Here is a 15,734-nt window from a genome sequence, read left to right on the forward strand (position 1 = left end):
AGGCGGGCGCTGCGCCGCCTCACAGGACCCGCCAGGCGGAGAGCTGTTCCCGTAAACCCCCTCACCCACCTGAGGTAACGGCTCCAACTGCCGCCCCCAACGGGCTTTTATCCTCCGCCGGCTATGTGGTAGTTACAGGAGCGGGTGAAGGGCTTGGAACGGTCTCCAGGTCGAAGTGGGGAAGGTTGAATTTTTATTAAATTTTTTTTTTTCCCAATTTTTTTAATGTATCTTCCGGGTTGTTTTGGCTTATAAACGGCAGGAAGAAACGCTGCGAGGCCTCAGACTCAAGGCACCTCTGAGTGTGAAGGTGATTCCTGGGCACGTGACAGGAGAAAACAGAAGGCAAATTAAAAGTCTCTCTTTTTTGGAGGGTTATGTTTCACTTTGTTGTTTGGGGCCTCATTTATGAATGCGTGTTGTAACCCAGGCTCTAAAAAGCCTTGTACGGTCACCCCTGTTTTGTTTACTTTGTTTTCCCCAGCTTGCTTCAATCCGGTTTCCAGTTAAAATGCAAAACGAAGCTGTCAGTCTGGGGTAAGAAGAAAGTAGAGATGAGTGCTGCTCCATGTTTATAGATATTTCAGATAAATGGGTGCAAGTTCTCCCCACCTTTGCCTACTGTGCTTAGGAAAGCAGCCTCCTTCAGGTTATCTAGTTTGCTGCGGTTATTTTTGTTCTGCTCAACAAGGTTCCTTTAAGTGAAAATCCTTGACATACTAAAAGTCTGGTTTAGCGTTTGCCACTGTCATAGTTGACCTCAGTCGCTGTTTATTCACGGCTCAGCATTCAAAGTGCTCACCCGTGGCTTTTGGTCACAAGCAGTGCCAATGAGAGGCTTGTCTCATGCCATGAGCCTCACTTATTCCAGGCTCAGTCCAGCATCCATCCAGTTCATGGAACTCCTGGAAAGAACTCGTTGACATGATGTAACAGTGGTAAACCCCTTAGAAACGCGTGGTAGGTTTTGGTCTACGGCACAGTAGTTTTGTGGCGGCGCTGCCTTCAGCCAGTGTCGGAGCGACTCTTGTACAGCAAGACCAGCGCACTCCTTGGCACAATGGCCTTCTAGTGCCGCTGACGCAGGAATTAGGTTTCGGTTTTGTTTTCTTTTTTTAACCCTGCTACAATCATTATCACAGACTGGCATTTCTGAGAGGAAATAACGGGCTTGACATGCCAGTTGCTGCAGACAAGCAGCACTCATTGCAGTGCCCTTCCGTCCTCCGCTGCGGTGCTCCCCTTCGGGTGCTTCCCACAACGAAGCACAACGTTATTCAAAGCCGGGGCCTGCCTGGCCCCAGCCCTGCAGTTCAGCAGCTGCCAAACACGGGCGAGAAAGCAAAAAAGTGTCAGAAAGTGGCTTCCTGTGGCCCTGAAGGGGCGCCCGCGGGGCTGCCGGTGCTGCTGCCCGGCCACACCGCCTGACCCGAGGTGGGACCGGGACTCCTCCCGGCCTGCAGGGGGCGCGCCAGGCCCGCGCTGCCCCACCGGAAGGAAGCCCCCGCCCCTCCCCTCCCCTGCCCACCCAACATCTAGGCGCCCTATTGGCTGCGCTGCTTGCTGCCGCCCTGTCGGGCGGGCGGTGGCGGCGGCGCCATGGCGGATCGGTTAACGCAGTTGCAGGATGCGGTGAACTCGGTGAGGCGGGTGCTGCTCTCTTTTCCTCCGGCGCTTGTCGTTCCTCTTACCGGTGGGGAGGGCAGGCAGGCTGGTGCTGGGTCACGTCCCCTCACTTTGCCTCTTCTCCTGCCCCCGCGGCCTCTGCTGCTGCGCCCGGGTCTGGCCGTTGTGTGTGTCAGGGGGTGCGATCCCTCTCCCCGCCCCCGCGGTCTCCCGCCCGCAGCCCCGAGCGCTGGTAGCCCCTAGGTAGAGGGGTGTCGCCACGGGGTACGGGGGTGTGCTCCCACCTAACGTCGGGGTGGGGGCGGGCTGCTGCGTGGGGTCCGCTGGGATGCAAAATAAAATTGAAATAGCTTTAGTGCTGAAGTAAATTAGCGATCTCTTTACTGCTTCCAGCTCGCAGACCAATTCTGCAATGCCATTGGAGTGTTGCAGCAGTGTGGCCCCCCAGCCTCTTTCAGCAACATTCAGACAGCAATAAACAAAGATCAGCCTGCTAATCCAACAGAAGGCAAGTCTTACTTTCCGCGTCTCCTAACAAAATGCGAACATGTTCTGATGTATACGTGCTATAATATGAAATCTGTGCTCTATTTCAGTAACTGGTGAAGTGATTGAAGTTAAGTTGTAAATTGATGTCAGCTGCACTTGCTGCATAAGATTGTGATAGTGGAAATGTGACTTTAAGTGTTAAGCAAGCATTACAATGTATTTCTTGTGCTGGTTTCTTTGCACTGTAGCTTTACAGTTATGAACCATTTTAATAGTGCTGCAAGAGGTTGTTAAGGAGTTGTCCATTACTTCCAAGAAGTCTTTTTAGAAAAAATTAGTGTTAATTTTGTGAAATCATGTATGAGTTTAAAGTTCTCCGTGCCATAAACTTTTAATTTTTGTGGTTTTCCATGTATCATCTGCTTATGTAATTAATTAAGGAATAATGTCATGTTGAATCTCCCTGTCTGTGGTTTTGTTGTTGGCTGTTTTGGTTTTGTTGTTTTGGGTTTTGTGGTTTTTTGAGAGACAAGAAACTGATCTAAGACACTGAAATCGGCAAGCAAAGTAAAAGTTCTCTCTGAGTTGAGGATTTCAAGTTAGTATTTAAATAACTATGTTATTCTAATGCTGAATATTTTTTCTTTTTTTTTTTCCCAAGAAAATTTTATGTATAACTTGTATCAGATTAGGTTTGTCTATTAGGATATCAGGGGAGGCTCATTTGGAGCACAGTGATGCACTTTCTAGGACAGCTGAATGTTAGTTCTTCATTGGTCTGTGGTGGTTTGCTATCTGATACTGGAATTAGGTGGAAGAGCCAGCTGAAGGGCTTGTTTGCTTCCTCACCTGCTGCTGTCCCAGGTGTTGGCATCAGTGTGGTGCCAGGAGCTGGAGGCTTTGTTAAGGTCTTAAAATGGTAGGTCATGACTGACTTCTCTTTTGATTTGTCTTTTCCTAAAACTCTGAATATAATGACTTTAGTAAATCATACAGCCACGTTAGCAGTGCTGATAAGGCAAAACAAAACTACCAGTTATGTGTCTTTAGATATTTAAAGCCTTAATAAGAAGGCCTTAAAACTCTTTACAGAAAAACCCTGTGGTGACCTTGAGTAAGTTTTAAATGGATACATTGGGTTTGTTACTTGCTTTTTTAAATTAAAGTCAAGCATAGCTTTGAGAATGTCAATCTCTTCTATAGCTTTTTGCCATTAGAAAGTATTTCCTCTCTTGCTTCCACAAATTTTTTGTGAACCAAGCAACATAAACAAATATGTAAGATCCTAAATTATAAATTGAAAAGGGCTGTTTCAGTATTTTAACAATAATAACAAACTTAATTCAAATTGAATGGATGCAATTCCATACAGAAAGGTTTTGGTTTTGGCTTTTGGTGCCTCTTGGCACCAAAAAGTCCATGGAGTTCTTTCAGTGATATAGTAGCTAAATTAAGGTCTGTTACAAACTTCTAATCCTTTTCCATTTCTCAGGGGCAATTTAACTTTTTCTGTGGCTGAATAGGAATTCTTTTTTAAATTAAAGCCCCTCAAATTCTTTCACTAAAGATCTGTTGCTTAACATGATTTAAATGATCCATCTGTTTGAATCGCTGCCTTGACATCACTTCTCATGTTCCTTTATTTGTCTAGTGGCAGATTTCAAGGCAAGGATTGAAAAGTTAAATGAGTTTCTAGCTACTTCTCAATACTTAATGTAGTGACTAGGACACTTAGTACTGGTACTAGTGATTTCTTAACAGGCTAACCGTGATGGAGTTATTTTCTCATTTGTACAAAGCCCCGCCCTTGGTATAAGCAGTTACCTTGTTTCATCTAGGCTTAGAATCAAATTACTTTCATCTAATATGGTTGTGTTCCCATCAGTTGTGATACTGTTGTTTTCTTTATGTAGGAGAACTTCTAACACCTGCTTACTTCAAGTCTGTAGAATTTTGTGTATGCAGAATTGTGCTTATTTCTAATAATGTACTGAGTGGGCTGACTTTTTTTTTTTGAAAGAGTACGCCCAACTGTTCGCAGCATTGATCGCACGAACTGCGAAAGATATTGATGTTCTAATAGATTCCCTGCCTAGTGAAGAATCGACAGCAGCTTTGCAGGTAAGAGTGTTCTTAATTAAAATATCAAAATGTAACTGAAGGCTAAACGTCTTCCTTTCTTAAAACACATTTTTTTTTTACTCTCTAGGCCATGTAATCTTGAAAAATGTCTTTAATATAGGCCTGAATTTTTCACGAGGGTAGCCTGTGAGTATAGGCTTAGCAGAAATACTGAACTTGCAACTAGTTCTAAATAAGATTATACTGGAAACTGCTACCCCCCCCCCCCTTTTTTTTTCCACCAGATGTTCAAATGTTAATACAATAGATGCAAGACTACTGATTCATTGTGGGGGTTTTGTTGGGTTTTTTACCTTGGATAATCTTTCACATTCTCTTGCTCATTAGGAGCATGTTTTATTTTGCAGCTGCAGAGCTAACACTTTAGTGAAGCCTTTTGTTCTTCCACAATGTTGCTGGTTGTTTAAGGGTTTGCAGGGTATCCTTTAAGTTCTCCAGCTCAGTCACAAAACACTTTCACTTGTCAGTAACAGGGTGACCTCCTTTGGACCAGCCAGATAAACTCAGTGCTTTTGTTTCTGGTTCCTCCTCTCTTTAGAACAGAGCGGCACTCTAGGAAGAGCGTGGGAACAGGCAGCAGCTACTGGCCAGGCAGCTATTAGCAGGTGCAGCCAGTATCACAACCTCCATTCCCCACCTTACAGGAGCTGAACTGCTGCAAACAGCTTGTGAATCTTTTCACAATGCTCAGCTCTTTCTCAATTCCAAAAAATGCCTTGGACCCACAATTTAAGGAATGCCACTTTGTTGAGATTTCTTTGTTGGTGGGTTTGGGGTTTTTTTTCTTGTTATTTCTACAGATCTTGCCTGTTAAACAGCATCTTCTTTTTGACTCTGCTAGATTTACATCAAGTATTTTCTTTTTAGAATGCAACAAGGATGCAAAGAATGCTGTTTCTCTGAGAATGCTGGAATTGCTTTAAGATCACCTGAAGGTTTTACACCTGGGTTGATAATCTGTAACTATTCAAAGGCATTTTGCAAAAGACTAATACTAGAGGTGCCTGCTGGGCCAAATACAAATGACTTGACAGTGACATTGCATTTGGTTTTAAACAGAAGAGGTTAAATTTGGAAATCTTACTAGTCACAATAATTGCTGAACATACTAATTGGGCCTGTTAACACTAGCATCATTTCATGTAACTGCGTATTTAATAGCTGAAGACAGGTTTCCTCCTGCTGCAGACAAATTACAGGCTTTTTCCATGACTGAGCAGGGAAAGCAGCATGCTCCAGAAAGAAGAGTTGGATATCCAGGGGCATGCTTTCCTTAGAGGTGATACTCAAACAGTTTCTTGCTCTGTTAATGCAGAATCTCATTTCACAAGAATTTCTCATCTTTTTTTGTTTGGTGTGGTTTTGAGATAAGTTAGCTTGGATTCCATCACTTGCTGATTTTAGTTTTGATTTTTATTTTCTGTTGTTTAATTTGGTGCAGTATTAAAGATAAATATTGTGACATTCTTTAAAAAACCTGTTTTGAAGGTGCTTGAAACACTCTAAAATATGCAGTATAGGTTTTGTTGAGAAGTGGTAGATAGATACTTGGCTAATAGAGATGTACTTAGGTGGATCTATTTTTCTTTTAATACTAAGGTTATCTTGATATACATGTCAAATCTGAGGCTTGTCTGAAATGATAGAAGGGCTGCTACACTAATGCCCAACACAATTTACCTGTCCCTTTTGAGTTCCCTTGTGGTGAAGTTTGCAGTACGTATTCTGCTCAAATCTGTGGCTTACCTGCAGTTAACTATTTAACAGACTGAAGTAATTGAGCTGGATTCTAAATTTCAAACTTTTACCTTTTGTCATCTTCCTTCTCTGACCCTTCCTCCAAGGGCAATCAAGTCCTTCATGCGTATATTAACCCTCACTACAGACATCTGTGTTGGAGAACATGAGGTGAATATGTGGACAGAATTTGCCAATTAGCCAATTTGCCAATTTGCATGACTTCTTAAGGACCTGTATAACTGCTTTAAAAAATATCAATTTGAAATGATTTTGTTTTGTCTTTTCAGTTGTCCAGTTAGAACAAGCAGTTTTAAAACATTTTAACTTCAAAATATTTTAATACTTTAAAAAATTTTAATCAAATTTATTTCACTAAATTTTGGCTGTCTGAAAAGCAGTTTGGTTCTGAAACAAAATATTGGGGGGGGGGGAAAAGGTTAAATAATACAGTTTAATCTGAAATACGCTATTTAACAGAAAGGTTTAAATAAGTTACACTTACATCATGCTGAGCACCTTTCAGTAAGGGAGTGGGGAGGGGGATAAATACTCACTTCTCATCAGGAAAAGCTGTACTTTGCCAAGAGTCAGAAAGAAGCTGACATCTCTGTTTGGTGAGGGGTTTTGTGTTTATTTCATGTGGATATGCACTATTTTAGGTCACAACCTGTAAGGAGTTGCTTTGGAGTTGCTTTGAAGTTGCTAGTATGTAATTCAGGGGCTAAAGAGAGAATCTTTCTCTTTTCTGGGGAGCGCTAACGATTTCATCCTTCAGTAGCAAAGTAAATTTTGTGTTGTATTTGAAGATTCTTACTTTTCTCCCTTTTATTTTAAAGGCTGCTAGTCTGTATCGATTAGAAGAAGAAAATCATGAAGCAGCTGCCCGGTTGGAAGAGGTCGTTTATCGTGGGGATATGCTGCTGGAAAAGATCCAGAGCGCCCTGGCAGATATCGCCCAGTCACAGCTGAAGACGAGGAGCGGTACGCACAGCCAGCCCCTGCCAGACTCGTAGCACCAGAGGGCAGCGCGCCCTTGCAAAAGCCAACTGTGGAAAGACGCGTTGGAAACACGGTGCTCGGTCCACGGGGAGCTCTGAGCGCAACTCGGGAGTGCTCTGATTGTCTGTAATGATGTCTTTTATCAAAGTTTGAACTGCAAGTTTTGTATGAGAATCGGTCGTTCTGTTCTACAATTACGTGTATTGATATATGTTTCTTTGACTTAAAATATTAATTTCTGAGCTTTCTTTTCTGTTCATAAATATGTCTGACTTCAGTCTGATTTGTTATCTTCGTTACACCGGCCTTAGTCCCTAAAGGAAATTCAGCAGGAAAATATATTAAGAGGATTTGTGTAATGTGCTTATGCCTACTTTCAAACTTTTACATTCTTGGTGTATTTTTTTTATAAGGTTCAAACACAGACACACCTGAATTTGCCAGAGTTCCATGGCAGCACTGCCAGAGACAATGCTAGGCAATGATGTAAATGCAGTGGTGGCCATCTGTTTTAATTAACAGAAATGGTAATTAAACATTTGTATTACTACTTGGCTAGTTTACCACACTTTACAGAGCAAGTAAAGGGATAAGGTAACTCTGATGTTTGCAGAGGTAAGTGTTCTTGCCATTGGCGTCTCCTTTAAAAAAATATTAATCTGCAGGTATCTGATATTGGTATTTATTATTGTTTGTAATTCACGAGTGGGTCTTTGACACCATTATTGCCTCTGACACACTTACTCTTACTTGCTCGTGACATTTCTCTGTGTCTGCTAATATTCTGCATTCTCGTGGCAACAGTGAATGCCTTTAAAACAGACAGTAATGAGGAAGCATTGGATGACTGGGAAGAAATTAGCAATGAGGAAACTGAAAATAACTTATTATGTAATGTTCCTTTTCACTGTAAGCAGTGGCTGCCATGTGAATGCTGTGATCAGAGGCAGCAAGAGGCCTGTCATCCCCAACATGCCCTAGAGAGTTTCTTGTTTTTTATCTTCACACACTGAATAAATTTTTGCCCCTTGTGTTAGGATTGTAGAAATACCAACATCTCTTTTTATATTTGAAAAAAACCCCAACAAACCAACCACTAGATAATATAGGGTTCAATGCCTAAGCTTGGAGTTGAACTGTTAGTCATTTTCTGTATTTTTGAGCCTTGCGTTATTGTAGGATGCTGGTTATTGCCACATAGCTGCTCATTTCCTGATCAAAACTACCTACTTCTATATATTGGACATGCTGTCATAACCTTGAAAGTTACACATGCCATTATTGTATATAGAGATATAAGAGCAATTCAGATATGTCTTTAGCATGCTGATCCTTAAGGAATTAGATGCAGCCGCTCACCAAACTGTACCAAGGAAAGGATGGGTACAGGAGACATCTTGTATACAGCCTGGTTTGAGGATTAAAAAATACAAAGCTGTTCCTACCTGTAACAAATACTAAAACTGAAGAATTTAATCAGACTGGTATTTAAATAAATGTTTAATATTATTTTGTCAAATTTGCATATCTGTAGTCATAAATTTAGTCTGCTGTTGTGATGCTCTTCTACTATCCGGATGCCACTGAAGGAAGAACACTTGGGGAGATGAACAGGCTACAGCACAGCCCCAGTTCTGTGAAAAATAACTGGGCTGTGATGACTTATTAAGCCATGTAAATATGCCCATGTCCTGGGGAGGCTTGAGCGGCCAGATTTGCATTTGAAATCAGTCACGGGGCCTGGTTTTGTTTTTTCCTAGAAAAACTGTATCCAGTGCATCTCAAGTTGGTTGAGGGGTGGGTGGATTTTTTCGTTGTTGTTTGTTTGCTTTTTAAACTGATGGACTTAGAAAACTCAAAGTGAAATGTTTGGGCTTTGTTTGTGGATTTTTTTTTTAATCAAGATGTATTAATTTGAGATATGTATGTTGCTGGAAAAGGAGTTAGATCTTCATAGTAGATTCCCTGGTATAGTTGAACATGTGCATCACCTCAAACTTGTTAACTTGGAAACTTTAGCTGTGGGAGATGGTCTACACCTTCAGTAACAATACAATTCTTTCAATTTCGTATCTTTCTGGTTTTCCTACGTGAAAACTGCTGTATTTCTGCAGCCTGATACTGCCTAACTGTAGAAGCTTTTTCTTTTAGTTGCTGTTCATTTGAATATGCTAGCCCACTTTACGTTAAAGTGTATATCAGTATCGAACAGTTAGAAGTAAACCTTAACCGTAGGTATAAGCTCCCTAGTATGTGTGGCTTTTCAGTACTTTACCTATGTCTAGTTTAGTGAATGTTGCCAATTTAATAGAGATGCAGTTTGTGATACAGTTAAAAACAAGTAACAATAGAGCCAAAATTGCTCTTTTTTTTCCTTGAGAAATAATGTAATATTTGAGTGACTAATACTACAACGTGTGTGACCCCTACTTCTTGTGTGTTGTGTTGCTGGACTAGTTGTTGTAAATCTTCACCTGCTCTTTTACAGTTGGCAGCTCAGTCAGTGAGGTTGTATATCTTTTGTTGGGCTCTGATGTGAAGAAAGGGGAGAAACACCGATTCGCTCCATCTGTCTAATGGACAAAGTGTTAGATTTGGGCTTGGAGATGTGGATTCCTTTTCCCTGTATTAGAGATGTGATGATTTGTCTAGCCCCTCCTGGAGGGGTTTAAACATCACTGTTTAAAAAACAGTATGTAATAGTACTGATCTCCTTCGGGGGCACTCATGCAGGAATTATAGGGCATGCAGGATTACTGTGTCTGTACCATTTAGCACCTCAACTTTCAGTACAAAAAAAAGAAAGAAAAAGGTAGGGAGGCAAATGCCTTTGGGAAAAAGGCATTGTATCCTCCCTGAGAAGTCTTGACTGCCTCCAAACTTTTAATGCTGGAGAGAGGGAGGGTAGGGGGAGAAAAAAACCTGACATAACAGCTGCTAACAAACATATCAGGTTACGTGCAAGAGAGCTGTAAAAGGAAACTTTAGTTGAGATGAGAATAAATGGAGATAAAGCATCATGGGAAGAAAACAAAAGTAATGAGCAAGATATAAAATTGTTCTGCATGTTATGTTGGACAAGGACTACTGCCCAGTGAACAAATTGTGCTTTGAAGAATGATAGCACAGAGCATAATGGAAAATTCCATTGAAAAACAATCTCAACCACTTCAAATGAGCAGGAGCGTTTCATGCTGAGAATCCATACAGCCCACTGGCAAAGATGTTGGAATCAATTTAGTAAATATAAGCGGCTGATCAAAGCCTAGTATTCTTTACTATAAACAACCGTGCTTGGAGGAAAGGAGCACCTCGCAGCAGCTGTTCTCATTTTCAGAGACAAAAACACAGAGGAATTTGTACACTTGTTTTTAAAGATACTGGAAAAAGTGCATTAATGATAATTTAGCTTCATGTCTTTATGAAGTTAATCCTGGCTTACTATTGTAGATGATCTTTGGTGATCTAGGAGCTTCTGCTGCGTGTGGCATGAGGAGGGTGTTCTGGCCATGCCTGCAGGATTGATGTAAGGAGATTTTGGGAGTTTCCAGCAATACAGGCCAGAGACTGCCTGGCTGGGGAGCAGCTCTGCTCAAATGGACCTAGGGGTCTTAGCAGACAGCGAGCTGAGCACGGGCCAGCAGCTGGCCCTGGCAATACAAAAGGCCAACAGCATCCTGGGCTGTATTAGTGGGAGTGCAGCCAGTAGATCAAGGGAAGTGAGTACTTCCCTCTGCTCGGCATTGTTAGACTGCATCTGGAACCTTCTGTACAGTTTTGGGCCCCCAACATCAGCAAGTTGTTGAAAAACTACAAGCTCAGCAGAAGGCCACCACAACAATGTGGGCTAGAGCTCCTCCCCCATGAGGAGAGGGTGGGGGAGTTCGGCTGGGAGAAGAGACAGCTTTGGGGGCACCCAACAGAAACCTGACCATGCCTGTGGGGAAGTGATGGAGGGGATGAGGCCAGGCTCTCTGCAGTGGTGCGTGGCAGAAGAATGACAGACAGTGGACGTAAATTGAAACAACAGAGGTTCAGACTGATCACAAGGGAAAGCTCTTTCACCATTAGGACAGGTAAGTTTTGGAACGTGGTCCCCAGAGAAGCTGGAAACCCTCAGAAGTTTTTCAAGACCTGACTGGATAAAGCTCTGAGCAACCTCAGCTGGCGTAACAGCTGACCCACCTCTGAGCAGGAGATGGGGCTAGACCTTTCTGAGGTCTCTTCTGACCCGAATGGTCCTATGGATACTAGACACATTAACGGTTTCAGAAAGAATCAAGAAAGTATCAAGGAATGTTGTCCCCTTTCTAGAAAGGCAGATCTGGAGGTCAAAAAACTTGAGGTATCTGGTGCCTCATTCTTATTGATGAGATTTTGTGATGTAGGTCTGTGCACTGGCAGCCATTGAGTTGACCTTGTGTGGTGTGAAATTCCACGCTGTAGTGACCCAAGTTTCCAACAGGTGCCCTTGGAAAGCATGATATGTAAAATCCACATCCTACACTTACAGAAAATTGATCTGTCAGATGATGCTGACTCACTATTAGACAAAGGCAGACTCCTCTAAAGAAAGAAGTTGTATTTGTGTTTTATATAGCTTGTTATGTAGTCTTACATAAGAAATAATGAAAGCCCTATTTTCGGGCACCAAACCTGAGACTAGAGCAAAAGTTTTGTTCTGGCTTTTTCCTTCAAATCTGTGGAAGAAAGTTTGAATGATTTTTATTGACTTAAGAACAAATTGTTGATTGACTGACAGGACCCTAACCTATTTCCTTTGTGCCACACAGGGCACAGAAAACAGTTTGCAAATGAGGTGTTTTTTCATGCTTCAAGTATGTCAGCCACTCTGTTTTATGGGCTTGCCATGAGCAGCATCCACGGTGGAAATGATCTACAGGAAGTTTTTGTCTGTTTTAATGTAGTTAGTATAACATGCTTTGTAGGAGTGCAGCTTCACAGTTATTACATGCTGTTTGTGTACACTTCTGTGCAGGTTTTATTTTTGTTTCTTGGAAAGTCTTGTAGGAAACCTTGCTTGTCCATGGTAACTAAACAAGCAGACCAGGAATTTTATATTCTTGCTGCTGCTATATTCAACCAAGTAGCCAAGCACATTCAACTCCTGCTCTGAGCACAAAAGAGCTATCTGTTTTATAACTGTTTAGACTGTCACCATGTTTCTTCTGAATTTCTGTTTATAGCTAACACTCAGGTAGCATAGCGCAACGGTACAAACAGATCTTCCCCTGACTATTTTAACTTGCTATTTACTTACTATAAATATTACCAGGGTCCTGGGTTTAGTCTCTTTAGCCTTACACACTTCACTGAAGACCTAAATGAATTAATTTGGTGAAGTGGAAATTTGTAGCTGAGTAGGGACTGTGCAATTTGGCTGCAAAACATCCTTTCTCCACCCTGCCCACTTAAAAGGAGAAGATTGAAATAGAAGCCCTCTTTCAGGAAACAATGTACTTCATTCTATGGCTGTGTGGGAGAGCAATTGACTGCACATTAACTTTCCACAAGTGCTAGAGAAGAATCATAATTGTCTTCCCAAGTTGTGATCCAAGGGAGAGAAGCTATATTCATAAAAAGGACAACACCTTTGAAGCTAAGAGCTCAAAAGAAGAGAGCTCTTGCACCAAGACCCTACTGAGATTGTGGAGGTGGGCCTTCCGCAGGTGTCTCTCTGGGGCCCTTCTCCAGGTGTCTGCAGAGTGATGAATAGGAAGAAGTAACAGTCTGCTTGCTTGGTGCCTCCAGCTGGGAAAAACAGGGGAAGGGAAATTTTATTTCAGTGCTGGAGAAGAGGGATGCTAAAGGAAAACTGTCAGGACAGTCAGAATACAATTGTACACAACCTAATAAAGTGTGCCTTTCTGAAAGAAAAAAAATACTGTTCTCTCTCTCTGCTTCCTTTCCAGAGGCATCAGAAAAAGAGTGGGTTCTGTTAACAGTTGGCCTGCCATTTTATTTTGCATGCTCACATCAACAAAAACTCAAGATAAGCAAGTATTAATTTTGAAAACTGGGCAGTTTTCAGATTCTGCAGTTAGATAAACCTCTCTGCGTGTGACAGTGAGCACCCTATGTGTTTAAACAACCTGGGATTGGAAGGACAGCTTTGGCAAAGGAGGTTTTCACTCAGTGGTGTTTTAAAAATTGCAATAAGCTGCTGTCAGAAAGCTTTCTCTTGTGCAACGGATGCAATGGGAGTGTAATGATTTATCCAACTCCTGCTGAAGAAAAGCCAGCAGAGTAGCCCAGCTGTTGGTCAAGTGGCATGTGATGGAGAGGAAGCAGGCCCTTTATTTCAGTGGGACTAGGTATGTGTATGCAAAGCTAAAGAAGCATCCTAACTGTCCTGGGCGCCATAAAGTGGGGCACGTGCCTCCGTACATTTACTGTGTGATTTACCAAGACAGAAGCACAGTGTAAAATCAGGGAAGGGAAACACTGCAGTGAAGAAGAAGGAAAAAAAGGAAACAACTCCCCCACATTTTAAATGATCTCAAGGGCAGTGAGTGAGTATATAATACCCACCTAGCACCAGACCTCTTGGTGAGGTACCTCCTCCTCTCTCACGGGGCTCCCGTTACACGACTCTCCCTACAGCATCACGGTTGGGGCTGCCGCGTGGACGTGACTTTAGCCTCATGAAGCACAGTCACACCTAAATTGGATTCCTAAAGGATGCACAATGAGGTCCTCCTTCCACAAAAGTCACTGAGTTTGAATGTAAAATTATGCAACTGGTTAAAATTACATGGTTTTAATTTGTACTGTGGGAGCCAGCTATGAAAAGGTGCTTACAGCTGATCTGGGTGATGTATTCCAGCTTGCCTTAGGCATCCAAGAGCCCAAACCACACTGCTTAAGTAGTCACTGTTAGCAAAGGAGAGCTGAAGTTCCTAGGCGCTACAGAAGTCCTGAGACTTTCAGCGTGTCAGACAGGTGTACGAGGAGCGCAAAGCAGGACCTGCCCTTGCTTGTGCTGACCAACAACAAGGGGAATCATTCCCATGACTCCAGCACGCTGCAGTGGAGGCCCCTGGTTTGCTCAGAGGGAGTGAAATCCCGCAGTGAGGCAGAATGAGCACCTCTGCCTTGTTTTGGTCTGCTCAAGCGTGCAAAGTGTAATTTTACTCATCACATTAGTATTTCTCAGCCCAGAACAACTGTGTTTGCTTCCCTATCTTGCTTCCTCTACAAGTATTTTGCAGCAGCTGCAGGTGAATGAGTATACAGCCATGTTCACCTGTGTGGTTCCTTCCACCTGGTCCTTAATTGACCAATTAAAAGTAATTAATCCCTGCCAGCCTCTCTAACAGGAGAAGGAATCCAGTTGATGAGGCATGCTAAAAGGCACTGTTTTAACCTTAGGTGTAGCTGGGGAGTAAGGGATCAATTTTCTTTACACAAAAGTTGTGTCATGAGCTTGTATTTATGATTTAAGAAAATTGCTAGGCATCTGTAGATGCCAGTATTCCTTAACTGTGTTGCTTGTTATTTATAACTAGATCATATTTAATTGTCTGTTGTGTAATGGTGGATATTGACCTCATCTGAAGTCCTGACTTTGATGGGCTTTGGAATAGACTGTAAATTGGTAGGCTAAAATGTAAGACAAACTTATATTCCAGGGAAACTGTATCAGGAAGAATCCTATGGAGCAGCATCAGAAATGAATTTGATCATTTAGGGTAATTAAGTGATAATAAGTAAGAAGGATTATGCTTATACTCTGCGCAGCTCTTTATGTTTGATCGCTGCTGGAATAAAGCTGCGATAACATACCTTCTTAAATAATGAAGTTAAAGTATAAACAGGTTGTAGACTGCCTTGTAAAGGGAACTTGTGGTTTGTTTCGATAACATCTGACACTGAGGTGTGGCAACTGAACTTCAGCAGTTAACTGTACATTTTCCAGGCTTCTCTGTCTTCAGAGCAAGTCATGTTATGATTTATGGCTTTTCAAAGAGTGATGTCTTTTTCAACCCAACCATGAACACAGCTAGAGCTGGGTGTGGTGTACAAACACTGCAGCTGGCTTTGAAAACTCTCCCTGGTGCTGCACTGGTATGTCTGAACCACAGGTTCAGGGTTAGACTGATCCTGAAATTTAAGTTTGGGAAGATATCATCCCCAGTCTCTGTGGCAGGGATTGTTAAAATTATTTCTTACCTCTTTATGGCATGGGACTGGATTATTTCTTAGGGTTATCCAGGCACTTAATCTAACAAGTTTCTTACTACTGTAGGGAATGTGTACCTTAACAGTGCCCTTGATCACCTGTGCTTGCTTCCTGTGGTACTCGAGTATTTGTGGCTTTTGGTCTTTGGTGCAACAGCCTTGTGGTGTGAGATGCTGTTCTGTGGTTTCAGTGTTTGGGGTTGTGTGACTGGATGCTTCTGAACTAAATACCAAGTGGTGGTGTGCAATTGGTCTTGCTCACCCTGGCAGCCCCTTTCATTTTCATCCTGTTTAGTCCTTGTTACGGTACTTCTGATCTAACCTACGCACAAAACCTGACCTCTTTGGTGTTAATAGTGTGTCACAGAGATTTATTACAATACCCCACTGAGGTCAAGGGAACATCTTTTCCCAGAAACAGGAGTGCAGGACGGCACTGGAGTGCTTGCAAGGAGACACTGCACTGCAGAGCTTTTAATTTTCTCTTTTTACTTATGATTCATAATCCTGACGTACTCAGGAACTCCTATACCAGA

At 42.3% G+C, this 15,734-nt stretch overlaps 1 protein-coding gene across 1 annotated transcript; it reads left to right on the plus strand.

Annotated features, from left to right (window-relative positions):
• The first annotated feature begins 484 nt into the window (after positions 1–484).
• Positions 485–7,355, plus strand: MED21 (mediator complex subunit 21). Its single transcript, XM_075759242.1, has 4 exons — positions 485–1,641; positions 2,020–2,134; positions 4,136–4,236; positions 6,834–7,355. Exons 1-4 carry the CDS (start codon positions 1,600–1,602, stop codon positions 7,008–7,010), a joined length of 435 nt encoding a protein of 144 aa, XP_075615357.1. The 5' UTR covers positions 485–1,599; the 3' UTR covers positions 7,011–7,355.
• Positions 7,356–15,734: the final 8,379 nt, after the last annotated feature.

Source organism: Balearica regulorum, chromosome 1 (assembly GCF_011004875.1).
Source record: "Balearica regulorum gibbericeps isolate bBalReg1 chromosome 1, bBalReg1.pri, whole genome shotgun sequence".
Classification (NCBI taxonomy): Eukaryota; Metazoa; Chordata; class Aves; order Gruiformes; family Gruidae; genus Balearica; species Balearica regulorum.